The sequence below is a fragment of the Phascolarctos cinereus genome, unplaced genomic scaffold (genome assembly GCF_003287225.1).
Source record: "Phascolarctos cinereus isolate Bilbo 61053 unplaced genomic scaffold, phaCin_HiC Scaffold_4;HRSCAF=312, whole genome shotgun sequence".
NCBI classification, from domain to species: Eukaryota; Metazoa; Chordata; class Mammalia; order Diprotodontia; family Phascolarctidae; genus Phascolarctos; species Phascolarctos cinereus.
Window position 1 is genome coordinate 67,311,954 of NW_027555847.1, and position 15,716 is coordinate 67,327,669.

At 41.3% G+C, this 15,716-nt stretch overlaps 1 protein-coding gene across 1 annotated transcript in view; it reads left to right on the forward strand.

Annotated features, from left to right (window-relative positions):
• Positions 1-15,716, forward strand: part of VOPP1 (VOPP1 WW domain binding protein) — a 193,740-nt gene that overhangs the window by 96,902 nt on the left and 81,122 nt on the right. The window contains 1 exon segment of the mRNA XM_020981280.2: positions 11,580-11,638. Within this exon segment, the coding sequence (XP_020836939.1) occupies positions 11,580-11,638 (59 nt within the window).

A 15,716-nucleotide genomic window follows, 5' to 3' on the forward strand; every position in this document is an offset into this window, starting at 1 on the left:
GCTAGGCTTCCTTCCTTCCCATTTTTTTTTCATTATTTTCCTTGAGATGCTTGACCTTTAAAAAAAAATTCCAGTTGAATCCTCCATGTTCCTTCTGCTATACTGCTGCTCATTATAAACAGGAGTCTAATAATTCATGAGAGTGAGGAACAAAGCAATATACTGTTAAATTTGGGTCAGAATAACTGCATTCACCCTTCTTTAAGTCTGCATAAAATATTCTTCCTAAATCTTTCTTTATGCATGATCTTGTATAAGCATTACTGGCTGAGATTCTAGATTTCTGTGACTGTTTTTCTTACTGTCAGAGGCCCTACCATGAGCCTCTACATTTCCATTCTTATAGAAATTTATAAATCACAGCAGTGATTCTTCTACGTCTCCATGGCATTGCTGGCAATAATTATCAATGTCCTTAATGTAAACGGAGATAACTTTTAGATAATAAAGGTCCTGGGTAGTCCTCAGCTTTTTTTGGGGGGTGGTGGTGGTGGAGGGATTTGTATCGTTCTTTACACATTACCATAAATGCCTACTGGATGTTGTTGACTGATTGGAACCAAGAAGGCAAATGAGTTACTCAGGGCTGTCACAAACTCCCAGCTGCCTGGATTTCCTGAGGGCCAGCCCAAAAGGGCCTTTCCCTTAGCTACTCTTTCTCTTGTCTACTGCATGAGATTATTTGTGAAGGTCCTGGTGTTCCAGAGAGTTCTGGAGAGACTTCTAAGGACAGTAATTGGCATACAAAGGCGTGGGTATTGAGCTGTTTATAGTCACATTTTGCACCATTAAGCTAATGAGTGACTATAGCAGGCTTTTCTTCCCAAATAATAGGATTTACAATGGACAGGTTGGTTGGTCTGTCATCTGGAGAGGGGAAGAGGGTTAGGAGGAAGGAGAATTAATTTATTTTTCCTCTGAGTTATAGCTAAGTTTTGAACAGGTTTTTTTTTCTTACATGGAAAAACAGGCAGCCAGACATATGTTGTCAGATTGATAGGAATATCATAATAGTTTTGCATTTATGTTGCTCTATTTATAGCTATATTACCTCACTTAATCCTTTCAACAACTGCAGAGGGTGTTATCAGCTTTGGTTTTATAGGTGAGGAAAGTAAGGGCCAGAGAAGCTGACTTGTCAGAGGTCACTTATCCAGGAACTAGTAGACTCTGCACCAACTCAGAACTTCCGATCCCAAGTCTGGTGCTCCTCTGTCTTCTTCAGGGTTTTTTTTTTGGTTTGTTTGTTTTATTGTTAGGCAATTGGGGTTAAGTGACTTGCCCAGGGTCACACAGCTAGTAAGTGTCAACTGTTTGGTCTGAGGCTGGATTTGAACTCAGGTCCTCCTGACTTCAGGGCCAGTGCTCTATCCACTGTGTCACCTACTCCTACTGTCTCCTTGAGCTGTGCTGCCCACTGCATTTGAATCCTTAGCCCACAGAGTACGCTTGCCATTTGCTCCCCACTGGCCCCTCACAGCTTTTCTCTTACATATCACAGAGGAAATAGAATGGAATGGAACCCTATTTATTAAGTCCTTAACTAAAGTGTGGTGATAAAATTAGTAAATCAAGACAGCCCCTGCTCTCAAAGAGCTCCCATTCTAATCAGGGGAGACAACACATAAAAGAGGGTTCATATTTAGTTCATGAGATGGAAAGATCAGGTAGTTTTTAGGCAGGGGAAGTAGCAGGGAAGATGACAAGGACCTGAGAAACTTGCAGAGAAAGGGCAGGGACTGGTGGTCTTCTACTAAGAGAAATAGTGGGTCCAAGGGTTAGAGTAGTGTGGGGCACTTCCAGCAGAGATAGGGATGTGGGGAATCATCTGGTAGTGGGTGCCCTGAGTCTGATAGAAACTGAGCGATGGGGAAATGAGGGTTGATTGAGGAAAGGAAACATCTAACTAGTCAGTGGCAGCAGGTGGTGTTCTTCCTGTAACCACTGGTGGTTTGGGCCAGTAGAGCCAGCCTTTGTTGGGTTGGAAGAGAATGGTTAGACGGGAAGAAACCTTAGAGAACCTCTCGCCCAACTCGCTCATTTTGCTGATGATGAAACTGATGTCCAAAGACTTGCTCATGGTCACAAGGCTAATAAGTGGCAGATTGAGGCCTTGCCCCTCCAAGCCCATTTTTCTTCCTACTACCTATCCACAGCACTAATTTTAGAGGAAATTGAGGCCAAAAGAGGTGAAATTATTTGTTTAAGGTCAGATCCACAGGAAGGAAGTAGCCAAGCCAGAATTCAGTCTTATTCCAGTCCCTTTCCACTATGCCATGTACATGAGAATCATTGCCTATTTCAGGCTTGTTAAGTAGGGAGGTACTGGAGGCTCAGCCTCTCTCTTTCCTTCTCATGTACTCTTTCCCCACCTTCATTCCCCTGTGAAGCTGCTAGGTTTAAGACTAGGGAATATGTTGTTAAGTAATTATGGGGTAGAACTCCTCCAACTCTCCTTGATAAGCTCTCCACTCCCAATGCTCTCTCCTCCCCTTGCTCTGTCCTGGGTATCATCATCTGGGTCAAGATCTGGGTATCACTGCTGTCTTTTCTTGTTTTCTGTGTAGTTATTCTAAGGAATCTGAGAAGAGGGCAAAAGGTGAATCTTCACTTTTCTCCAAGATACGGATTGAGCTATTCTAACAAAACAGGAAACAATAAAGAATTCTTAATTATTCATCAGAGGAAGCAGTGTTTTTGAGAATCCCCAAGGCATTTTTATTTCTTTCTCTTGGTCAGGCCCATTTAGATAGTTTATGACTTACCTAGCTACTTATGCCTTGCATAGGGTAGTGTTTAAATTGCTCTACTCACATCAGTGCCTTGTTTTAGAATGTAGGTGACCTTGAGTTCTCAACAGCCATTTTAACAGAACCCAAGCTTTGCCAGGTGCTTTGGGCCAGCAAAGGCATCAAGTATAGGCCTATTGCTTGATCCTAGGGCCTTTGTTCAAGTACCAGCTTGACTAAGTTTAGAGGGGTTCATCCCTAGAAGGTTGGCCATTGAGGTTTTCATAGCAATTCACAAAGGCCATCCATTTAATAAAGCATGGAGGGCTTGCTTAAGACATGTCTAAAAGACAAGGAAGTACCTACATTAGGCTCTGGGCCTTTTGAAATATTTTATTAATAGGGAGGAGTATAAAGAGGCAACATGGTATAGTGGGAGAAACACTGGATTTAGAGTCAGAGGATATGGGTTCAAGTTCTGGTTTTTCACCTAGTATGACCTGTATGACAACTTGAACTCTCTGGGCCTCAGTTTCCTCTTCTGTAAAATCAGGGATTTGGACCAAGTAACTTCTAAGATCCCTTCTATCTTTAAATCTATGTTACTATGATTTGTTTATTTTTTATTTTAATCTTTTTGAGACTGAATTTCCCTCACCTGCCCAGCTGGAAGTACAGCAGACACTCAAGCGTCTTACCCTATTGATTATTGCCATAAAAGTTCTAACCTGTTCTGTTATTCTAACCTGGCCTGGTTTGTCCTTCCTTAGCCACCTGGTGGTTTTCCACCATCTTAGTCTCAGATCCACTCTGGATACAGATTGGCTTTAGTCCAGCTGAAGTTCAGAACTTCTTAGGCTCCTGCCGTAACTGGGATCACAGGAGTATACCACTATACATAGCCTATGATGTCGGTAAGACTAGCCTGCATACCAAGAGGATGTGCTCCTGCTAATGAATGGTGGAAAGTGGTAGCTCAGCAGTGTATCAGGCAGGAGGGAAGGCCATACTGGGATAAGTGAAAGGGTCTGCATAGTTTTTATATGTTATTTTTTGCTTGGTGGTCTTATGGTCCTTACTGCTATTATTGAGGTATTATTAAGTATCCTGGGGCAGCTAGGTCATGTAGCAGACAGAGTGTTAGCCCTGGAGTCAGGAGGACCTGGGTTCAAAACTGGCCTCAGACACTTAGTAGCTGAGTGACCCTAGGCAAGTCCCTTAACCCTGTTTGTTTCAGTTTCCTCATTGGTAAAAAGAGCTAGAGAAGGAAATGGCAAACTACTTTAGTGTCTTTGTCAAGAAAACCCCAAGTGGAGTTTTGGAGAGATGGACACAACTGAAAAACCACTCAACACAACAAAATTAAATATCCTGGGCCACCTTTGAAAATATTCATGCCTCGTGAGGAGTTGGGTTTTGGGAGATATTGTGAGAGTGAATGGGTTGAAAAAAAAAGGGCCATGGATAATCCAGGCAGCAATAATTGATCAATTGTGCTATGACCTAAGAGGAATGTCGTGATGCTCTGTGACCTTCTGGGACTCCATCCTTCTCTTCCAACCTAAGATGGGCTTCCTGAGCATAGAAAGGAGAAGATCCCTCCCTAATAACTCTAAGAGCTAACATTTATGTGGCATTTTAAGGATTGCAAAGTGCTCTCCACACATTATCTCCCTTGAGTCTCACAAGGAGGGAAGGAGGCCCGTGCCATGTCCCGGACCTGTGCTAAGTGCTTCACAATTGGTATCTCATTTGCTTCACAACCCTGAGAGATAGATGCTGTTATTATCCCCATTTTAAAGTTGGGGAAACTAAATCAGGGAGCAATTAAGCGACTTGCCCGGGGGCCACACATCTAGTAAGTGTCTGAGGCCATATTTGAACTCAGGAATTCCTGAGTCCAGGCCTAGTGCTCTATTCACCGAGTCACCAAGCAGCTCGTGTTAACTCGAGAACAGAAAAATGAAGCTCAGAGAGCTTTAGTTTACCCAGGGTTACAGAGCTAATAAGTGTCTGAGAACAGATTCAGATCTAGGTCATCCTGCCTCCAAGTCTTGGACTCTGAGTCTCCAGGCTGCCTTGCTTCTTTCTCTGCTGCTAAGTGTCTGATTCTAGACTGGAGACTCCTCCTCCCAATGCCTTTGAGTCAAGAAGGGGATCTAGCTCTGTACTGTGCGCCTACTGCACCATGGCAGGGGCCAGACTTCATGCAGAATCACTGTAGTTAACAGAAACAATAGTAGTAAATGTTATCAACAATGAATAATAGTAGTTATTGCTATTGATGATGGTGGTTTATACTTATTTAGTGCTTTACAAATTGAAAAGGCTTTCATATCCATTATTTTATTTGATCCCTATAACTATGCCAGGTATGTTGGTAGGAAAGAGATTATCCTTTCCATTTTACAGATGAGGAAACTAAGATTTGACTTTCCCAAGGTCACAAATCTGGTAAGTGGTGGAATGGGGGAGAGAACGCCTGTCTACTGACTCTTAAGGTCATTGCCCTCTCCTTCGCATCATAGCTATCTCTGATGGGCAAGAAATGGGAAAAGCCCAAATGCTGTTTGGCAAAGAGAGGTAGAAAGAAGGTTTAGATAGTAATCCATTCTTTGGATGTCTCTGTGTTACCTCCCGCCTCATAGGAGGTAAGTAGCTCTACACCCTGCCTTTCTCTTGTTCTAAGCTGGCCATCCTCTCCTTGCTTTCCTAGAGCTACATTACAGGGATGGAGGGAAGCAGGAAGAAAAGGAGAGGAGAGAGGGAAAGGGCAGTCATATACTGCATTGTACTGCTCAAGCCAGGTGTGAGCTGGGAAAAGGGAGGCTTTGGGGAATTGGCATCATCCTCTGGGAGGTTCTTACCTTTCACAGAGCTTTGGGGGGAAGATCATTAATGATGAGAGTTGTAAAATCAACTGTCCTCATGGCACCAACAATTTGCAGTGGGCAGATAAACCTTTTCTCCATTGACTGCTTGCCTCTTCTTGGATAGTTTTCCACTAGAAAAATAGTTTGAAAAAAGAAGATGATGGATTGACTCTCAAATGTTTAAAATGGATCTATGAAAGTGTCTGGGTAGTTTTTGCTTGTTATTTATTTCTTTTTTGCTTACTGCCCCTGTGTTCCTTCCTGCTATTACCTGGGTGTCATTAAATATTCTGGGCAGACTTTGTTTGAAAATCTTTTTCCCTGTTGAGAAGCTTCATTCTGGGAGATGTTGTGGGAGTGAATGGGCTAGGACACAATGGAAGGGGCCACTGATTAGGCTGACCTGGCCTGTTTGAATTCACTAGTGCACCCAGAAATAATGATGTGTGGCAGACTGGAGGAAGGCTCCTGCAAAGAGGCTGTGTCTGGAAAGCAGAATTAATGAGCTACACAATAGTCTGCACATTCTCCACCATTTAATTAGTATAAAGGCTATCCATTTAATCAAACTGGCCTATTCACTGTTCCCTGTAGATAACATCTCATCTCCCACCTCTCTTCCTTTGTATAGGCTGTCCCCTATACCTGAAATGCCCTCACCCCTTTCTTCACCTCTCCCTCTTGAAAACTCTGGTTCCCTTCAAACCTTTAATCAAGTGTTGCTTTCTTCAAGAGGTCTTTTCAGATGCTACTAGTTAGTGCCACTCTCCCCCACCCCCACTGTGTATTTATTTTTTATTTATGTAAGTGGATTGTATATTGCCTTAAGGGGCAGGGAGGGCACTGTCTTCTTTTCATATCTGTATGCCTAGAGCCTGTGTCTATCACAAAGTGGGTGCTTCATAGATGCTGATTGACTGATTGATTCAAAGCTCAACACAGACAGTCCCAACCTACTTATCTTGGTCTTACATATATGTTCCTTACCCACAAAAAACTATTGAGAATTTTTGGTGACCTCTGGGACTTCTGTTTCCTCTCTAATGCTACTGCCTGGGATTGTCCTCAATTTTTCCTTCTTGACATCCTTCCCACAATGACTTCTGCCTGGGGTGACCTGAACCCTGTCCAGTTACCATTCTCCTTAGGGTCATACACATAGGGGTCTTTGGTGACAAGACCAATTGTGGCAATGAGACAAGAAGGGAGATAGGAGGGAAGTATGCAGACATCAGGCTGCTTCTCCTTTGTATTGTTGCTAACTCCCCAAATCCTTAGACTGGTCTGTATGGTACCCCCAGCCCATCTACCATTTCTTCAGTCTCCATCCATCTTCTTACTCAATTCTCCCATCCCCCAGAAGCCCCTTCCTATTCCAGCTCCTGTAATTCTTTGCCTAGGATGTCCTGAGACTGGTTTTGTCTTGATATGGAGCTGAATCTCCTTCAGAGACCCATCATTAAGTATCTGATGTGATTTAGTCTTTTCCTTTTCCTGTAGTAATTAATTTAAACAAAAAAAGGAAAGTCATAGGAAGGATGCTTTTTAATATTTGAGGATTTTCCATTTCTTTGCTAGAAGTAGAAACAAATCAAAACAAAACCCTAAGACAATCTTTAAAAGAATGTGTCATTTTCTGCAAGGAGCGGAAGAATCAGAACAAATAGGTAGTGGGTAGGGATAATAAAAGGGGATTGTAGGATCTTCCATTTAGAACTGGAGCTGGTCTGAGAGGATATTTAGTCCAACCCTTAGTCTCACAAATACACAAACTGAGGCTGAGGAAGGTTAAGCACTTTGCCCTGAATCACATAAGTGGTAAGCAATCAGGAGTGGGATTAGAACTCACATTCTGCACTGGCAGAGATAATGCTCTTTTCAGGGGCAGGGAAAGGGGCAAGCATTCCATTCCCTTGGGACCAACCAAAGAAAAGAAAGCAAATGACTGATGAGTTCCTATGAGTTAGATCTAAATAGGACAGAAGAAATTATTTGATCCAAACTTCCTTTTATTTATGAGGAAATAGGCCTCCTCTCTCATCAGGATAGGGGGCTCCATGTGAGGCATTCCCTTGGCCATGTAGTTCAACTTTTAGTCTTATAGAGTTGCCTGGGACCCAGAGGTCAAGTGACTTGCCAGGGTCACACAACCAAGATGTGCCAGAGGTGGGACCCCTGACTTCAGTCCTCTTTGTCAGCTCCCTCATGTTGCCTCTTCTAGCTCCCATTTCCCTAGCACACTGAAGGTTCACCAAGCACATTCCTCCCCAAAGTCCCATGAGGTAAGGCATGCTTGGTCATCATCTCCATCGTACAGATAAGGTGAAGACTCAGAGTGCTAGGGTCTTGTTTAGGGTCACATCACTAGGAAGTGTTGGAGTTAGGATTGGAACTGGGGTTCCTAGGCTCCAACTCTACGCCTCTTTCTGCCATATTGTGGTATTTAAAAAGTTTGAGAGACATAGTTTCTGGGTAATTTATCACTTCATTAATAATGTTAGCATTTTACTGATTAAAAAAAATACTCTCAAATGCCAAAAGATCCCTTATGGTGGTGGGCTCATAGTTAATATGCCCTGTGTTCCTGAGGGTACCAATCAACTCTGATTGGTTAACAATTAATGGGAAAATGAATATTATAATCGGATGTGGTCTCATTCTAATGAGGGTCTTGGGGGCACATGACTTGGATCACACAAGTCTTGGTCAAAGAGACTTATCAATTTCCATATGATCTGTCTGACAAAAGGGAGAATCCACATTTTCCCAGGCCTGAGTAAATACTTTGAGCAGGAATCCACCCATTTGACAAACTTAGAATTTATTTTACTGTCTTTGGTTAGATCTTAGCCTAGGAAAGTCTTTGCCCAACATTTCCCATACTGGTTGATTTATGGATGAGGAAGTAGAAAAGGGGAAAAACCTTGGTCCTGATTCAATGATTAGTTATTAATATAAGAGAAAAATAATAATTTCTCTCAATATCATGATACCTTGAACAAGAGACTCTTCCTGTAGGTTTTTATAAAGTCTGTCCATATCATTTTCTGAAGAACCATAGGATGTCAGAGCTATAAGGGGCCTTGGTGACCAGCCAGCCACAGGTTCTAGATCTAGATCTAGATTTGGAAGAGACCCTTGAGGTCATCTAGCATGAGACCCCTTTATTTTACAGGTGAGGGCGTTGAGGCGCAAGGAGGGCAAGTGACTTGCCTGAGATCACATAGGTGGTAAGCAAGCAGGGGTGAGATTTGAATCCAGGACCTCTAACTCCAGGGCCAGTGCTCTTTTTTTTTCTTTTCTTTTTTATTAATTTATTTTGATTTATCAATGATCACTTCCATAAGCTTTTGAGTTTAAAATTTTTCTCCCTCTCCCTCCCCCCTCCCTCTCTGATATAGGCTATACATATCCATTCTTATTAAACACATATTCACATTAGTGATGTTGTAAGGAAGAATTAGAACCAACAGGAGAAACCACAAGAAAGAGGAAACAAATGAAAACAGAAGGGAAAAATAGCAAATAGTATGCTTTGATCTGCATTCAAACTCCCTAGTTCTTTCTTTGGATGTAGCTAGCATTTTCCATCATGAGACCTTTGGAGATCTCTTAGATCCTTTTGTTGCTGAGAAGGGCTAAGTCTATCAACATTAGACATTGCACAATATGGCTGTTCCTGTCTGTGTACAACGTTCTCCTGGTTCTGCTCACTTCATTCAGCATCAGTCCATACAAGTCTTTCCAGGTTTTTCTGAAGTCTGCCTCATCATTTCTTATAGCGCAATAGTATTCCATTCCATTCCATTCATAGACCACAACTTGTTCAGCCAATCCCCAATGGATGGGCATCCCTTCAATTTCCAATTATTTGCCACCACAAAATGGGCTGCTATGCCAGTGCTTTTTCTGCATTACTATGTTGCCTCCTATGTTGCTTTGACTGCATCAATACTATGTTGGTTTTATGTATATTTTGTAGCCTGGGAATAATTGTCAAACTTACAGCTTGTCCCTCCCCACCACTACCACCTGTCTCCCTCCTTTCTCACCTCCAGTTTGGGGAGGGGACTTGGCTCTAGGACATCAACAGAAGGGGAGGAGATATCTGGTACTGCTAGGGATCGACCCCATTATCTACAAATTAGGTGATAATAAGAACTTATCCCTGATTGTATTAACCTGGGATGTATACTTTGAAGAGGGTTAACCCACTACTCACAGTATGGGAGACTGAGGGTGGAGACTGCTATCTTTGTTTAATTACTCAGGAACCCAAGTAAAATTAAATGAATTGGCAAACATGTCAGGTTTATGGAGACTAATTTGAGTAGGGGCAATGAAAACAGCTGTTTTCTGACTAAGTGAATTGATGTCTTCTCTTGCCTGAGCAACATGGCCTGAACTGTAGGGTTAGCTGATGGCTTTTTTAAAAAAATCATTTATTGATTAATAAAATTTCAGTCATTCACTGCCTAGGAGAGATTCTGAAATGTCTGTAAGCCCAAACCGCCATATACGCTTTCATCATAAAGTAGTACAGTCAGACCCATGTGACAGCAGACAGATAACATCCTCACATCTCTTTATGCTACCAGGAGCAAAGTCACCTGTTTGATTTATATATTGTTTATAGAGCTGTCCTGGGATAGTAGCAAGAGCAGGAGGCAGGTTTGAATCCTAACTTTAAGTGATCTTGAGACAGTCATGGCTTCTCTGATCCTCAGCTTACTCATCCGTAAGATGGGGAATAATTATACCTGTCCTACCTACCTCCGTTTTATTGTGAGACTCAAATGAGATAATGTGCATAAAATGTGGTACTTGTCACCTGAATGATTTCAGGTCCTTTGCTTCTCTAAATAGCCAGCTAGTAAAAATTAGAGATAGGATTTAAACCTTGGTCTTCCTGACTCCAAATCACTACTCTTTTTTACTATGTGATGTTGCCTGTATTTGAGGCTTTTTAAAAAATGTGCTTGTGCAGGTCTCTATTCATAAATTCAGTGGGTCTCAGAGCTAGAAAGGACCTTAGAAATAATACACTAAAACTCTCATTTTACAGATGATAAAACTCAATCCAAGAGAGAGCCCCTCGCTTGTGCAGGGCCACTGAACCAGTCAGGGGCAGGGCCAGGACTCTAATCCTTTTCTCTTGTGGAGCACCCTCTGGAGTCTGTTTAGCGCTTTCAGGTGGACAAAGCACTTCTGTCTCAATGCCCCGGGGAGGGAGGTAGTATAATTATTATTCTCATCCTCATTTATGGGGGAGAAACTTTGGGTTGGGATCAAATGACTTTTCCATAGTCACACAGCTAGAAAAGTAGGAGGGTCACATGCATGAATTTGGGAGGGAATAGAAATATATAAAGGACAGCTAGGTGGTGCCCTTTAGGAGTATTGGGCCTAGAGTCAGGAAGACACATCTTCTTGAGCTCAAATCTGGCCCCAGAGGCTAGCTGTATGACCCTGGGCAAGTCATTTAACACTGCCTCAGTTTCCTCATCTGTAAAATTATTTGGAGAAGTAAATGGCAAACTAGTCTAGTATCTTTGCCAAGAAAACCCCTAAAATGGGGTCATGACAAGTCAGACATGACTGAACAACAATAACAAAATAAATATATAAATACACACGTATGTTATCTTAGTGTCTAAAAGATCTAAAATGACTTTATAAGCTTAGCAGCATAAAAGTATATTCTCTATAACTTGAGGTTTCCCCCATAAAATAATCATATTTTATTTATTTTGAATTGTGAGGGCCTAAGGGTGAAGTAGAGGAGGGAAATTGAGAAAGCAATTTTTTTTTGAAGAATAAAAATTTTCAGGGAAAAAAATACTCCTCAGTTTCCCCCTAGCTTCCAGTATCTCTTAGCAATACAGGGTTTCTTTTTTTATTTTCTTTGGTTGGGAATCTTTGAAGTTGCTTTCTAAGGTAAAAGGTTGATTATGGATTTCCCTTCCTCTCTTTCCAGTGTACAGAGGCCAAAAAGCATTGCTGGTATTTTGAAGGAATATATCCGACATATTATATGTAAGTACACATTTCTTTTTTTTCTGCATGTAAACATCTGCATTTATTTTTTCTCATGTGTGTACTTAAAGTGTATTTTTACTCTGATAATATGTTTGAAATCTGTGGTGATTGATCTTACAATCAAAGAAACATTTATTAAGTGCCTACTATGTGCAAGGCATTGTGATCGCTGTTGGGGCTTCAAAGACCAAAAAAAATCCTGACCTCAAGCAGTTTACCTTCTATTAAGAGGATCTAACATTTGAATATATAAGCACAACAGAAGATGAGCATAATGGAAATGCATAATAGAATCTAGGAGAAAGCTTGGTAAGCTCTGGATTAATTAAGTCCAGAATTTCCAATCATATCTCTCCCTTCAACCCCCTAATGTCCTTGGGAGAGAGATAGGCTGTTGAGCTTGACCCACCCATGTGTCGGGTTGAGAACATACCACTCCTTGGGAAATACAGCAATGATTAGCTCCCTCACCTCAGGTCCTTGTTGCATTGATCTGACAAGGAGAACTCCCAGCTCCCAGCATCCCATTCGTTGTCTTAATAGGTGGGAGTCCCTAATGGCTTCTCCCACTCTCAGCCCCCCTCCCATGACTTCAGGCATGCAGAATCCTGGCAGGTTGCCTCCACAGCTGCAGGAAAACAAAAACCATACACTTAAGAAAGAGGGAAAACACAAAAGAATCAGCAAGGAACCTTGACTGTAGTAATTACGGAGTTGCCAGAACAAAGAAACAGTTGTGAAATAATATGGAGATAAAATATTTTGATTCTTTGTAGTACACTGAGATTTCATCTGCACAGTAGGATTTAAGCCCGGCTCTCTGGATCTCACATTTATTCCCCCTTTCATAATGTCAGGATCAGAGTTGGAAGGCAGCCCAGAGGCCATCTAGTTGAACTCCCTCATTTTCAGAGAAGAAAATGGAGACCTAGGGAAGTTAAGGATGTTACCCAAGGTCACACAGGTACTATGTATAAGAGGCAGGATTAGAATTTCTGACTCCACACCTCCAAATGTTAGTGCTCATTCTATTGTACCAAGTTACCCCCCTTTCCTCTAGGTCTGTGTTGCCAATGTCAAAGAACTTGTGCCTAGCTGGGTCATAGGCTTTAGTCCTGCAAGGGATTTTAGGGATCTTCTAGTCTACTCTCATTTGTGTAGATAAGGAACTCATCTGTAAATATTTACTTTTTTCCTCTCACTTTGTGGTCTCTCTCCCCATAGTCCTTTGTGGAAAGATACAGGAAAGGAGAATCTCTTCTTGGATTTATACCTTCAAGGCAGTAACTGTCCATTGAGGACCAAGGAATCTCAGTTATAGGAGAATCCTTGAGCATCTTGGATCATTGGAATAGAGCTCCTGCCTGATGTTTTAGGAAGTCAAAACCAAAGGTGATGGTGTTGGTGGCTGAGCATCCATCCTTACTGATGCTCAAAAATGCCATACTTCCTTGAAATCACTAAAATGTTGTTGTGATGTTAGTTCTTACTACTTTACTACCACCATTAATATTACTACTACCTTCTTCTTCTTCTTCTTCTTCTTCTTCTTGTTCTTCTTCTTCCTCTTCCTTCTTCTCTTCCTCCTCTTCTTCTCCTTCCCCCTCCTCCTCTTTCTCTCTTTCTCCTCCTTCCTCTCCTTCTATTCCTTCTGCTTCTTCATCCTTATCATCATTATTATTGTTACTATTATTAATTGCCAGTTCATATTGTGCAGCTATGTGACACAATACATAGAGTTGAACTTGGGAGACAGAAGACAGGAGTTCAAACCCAATCTCATGCATTACTATCTTTATGACTCTAGGCAACTCACTTTTAGGAGCTATGTGAAAGTTGAATTGGAGAGAAGAGAGTCTGGAGGCAAATTAGGAGGTTTTATAATCATCCGGGCAAGAATAATACAAGCTTTAACTGGGGTGGTAGCAGTGTGAGATAGAGGACAGATGCCAGAGATGTGGTGTTAGAATTAATAGACCTTGCCAATTGACTGGCCATGGGAAGATGAGAAAGTGGAAGAGTCAAAGGTGATCCCAAGGTTTCAAGGCTGGGTACCTAACAGAGTGTTTTTGCCATAGAAACAGGGAAATAAGGAGGAGGGGCAGGAGGGAGTAGTAGCAGTGGTAGTGATAGTGATAGTAGTAGTGGTGGTGGTGGTGGTGGTAGTAGTAGTAACTGCATTTATAAACTGTCTTAATGCTTGCAAAATACTCTACAAATATTATCTTATTTTATCTCTACAACAACCCTGTTAGGTAGGGAAGATGGTGGCCCTAAGTTTTGTTTGTATAGAATATGAGATGTCTGTAAGACAACTAGGTAGATCCACCTAGCAGGCAATTGGAGATACTGGAATAGAATTCAAGGGAAAAATGAGGTCTGGGTGTAGAGATTTGGGAGTCCTCTCCACATAAGTGATCATTGAGCCTATGGGAGCAGATGAGTGCACCAAGGAAGAAGGGTCAGTGAGAGAAGAGAAGGGAGCCTAGGGCAGAGCCTTGGGGAACACCCACAATTAAGGAGTAGGAGGAGAATTCTAAAACAGCGAAGGACACTGAGAAGCAGTCAGCCAGGTAGGAGGGAAACCAGAGGAAAACAGTATCATGGAAATCCAAGAAGAAAAAATTGTAGAAGGAAGATGGGTCAAAGAAATTTGGCTTAAGAAATTCACTCAGTCAGTCAATAGCATTTAAGTGCTCGCTGTGTGTCAGGCATTGGACTGAGTATTGGAGAAGCAAAGACAGACAAACTGTAGTCTTTATTCTCAAGGAGCTCACAGTCTAATGAGCTCACAAGCAAACACCTATGGACAAATAAGATCTCTACAGGATAAATCAGTGTTTAGTCAGAGGGAAGACACTAGGATTAAAGAGGTCTGGGAAAGATTTCTTGCAGAAGGTGAGACTTGCTAAGACTTGAAGAAAGAATCCAGGAAATCAAGAGACAGATGCTGTTTAGAAAAACAAAAACAGAGCTTTAAAACCTAGCTGGAAATTTCAGGGATGCCCATCAATTGGGGATTGGCTGAACAAGTTGGGGTACATGATTGTGATGGAATGCTACTGTGCTATAGGAAATGATGAGCTCAATGGTCTTAGAAATACATGGAAAAACTTGCATGAAATAATGAAGAGTGAAATGAGCAAAACCAAGAGAACATTGTGTATAGTAACAGCAATATTGTTTTAAGAATGACTTTGAATAAGTCATTTTAACTATTATAATACCCAAATTAACTATAAAGGATATATGAAGAAAGATGCTATCTACATCCAGAGAAAGAACTGATAAATAGGAGTGTGTATAGAATAATTTTACATAGATGAGCCTATTTATGTTTCATGGTAGTCATTATCTAGGGCAGAGCAGGGGGAGAGGAGGGAAGAATAAAAAGAGGAAAAAGACTTACAAAATAACTTTATTATATATTTAAAAGGAATAACAAGTTGTACGTAGTAGATTTGCAGTTTCATGAGCAATCATCTTTTTTCTATTATACTGTGTTATGGAAATGCTTCTCTTATTTCATAAATAAAAAAATTAATTAAAAAAAACCCTAATAGGACTGGATGTGCCCCCATGCAGGCAAAACCAATCTAAGGAAGAGGCATAAATAACTTTTTTTGAACCTGGGCAAGTTCATTGAATGGCACTCTGAGATTAGATCCCTGGACCAGGGTGCAGTTGGGAGTTCTTCCTGTGCCTCTACTGTGCCCTGACTGGTCTTCATCCAAAGTGTTTTACCTGGCCTTCCCACCATAGGAATTCTTCTATTTAATATTAGACCTATAGAAGAGACTGACTTTCTTACTAGTGATTGTTGTAACTTCTTTTTCAATAGAATTACAAATTCTACAACTTAGTTTCTCGTAGTATAACTCACAACATTTAGAAAGCAAAAATTTTCTACGATTTTTCTTCAGTTTCGTTCAAATGCCCACCTTTAATTTGCATTTCTTCTGGACAAACTAATGAATTATCTTTTGGCAAGATGCTGTGTTAATTATACACATTTCTCTAGCCCTTATTGCTTGCAAGGCATTTTCCTGAAAACAAAACTATGAGCTGAGTAATG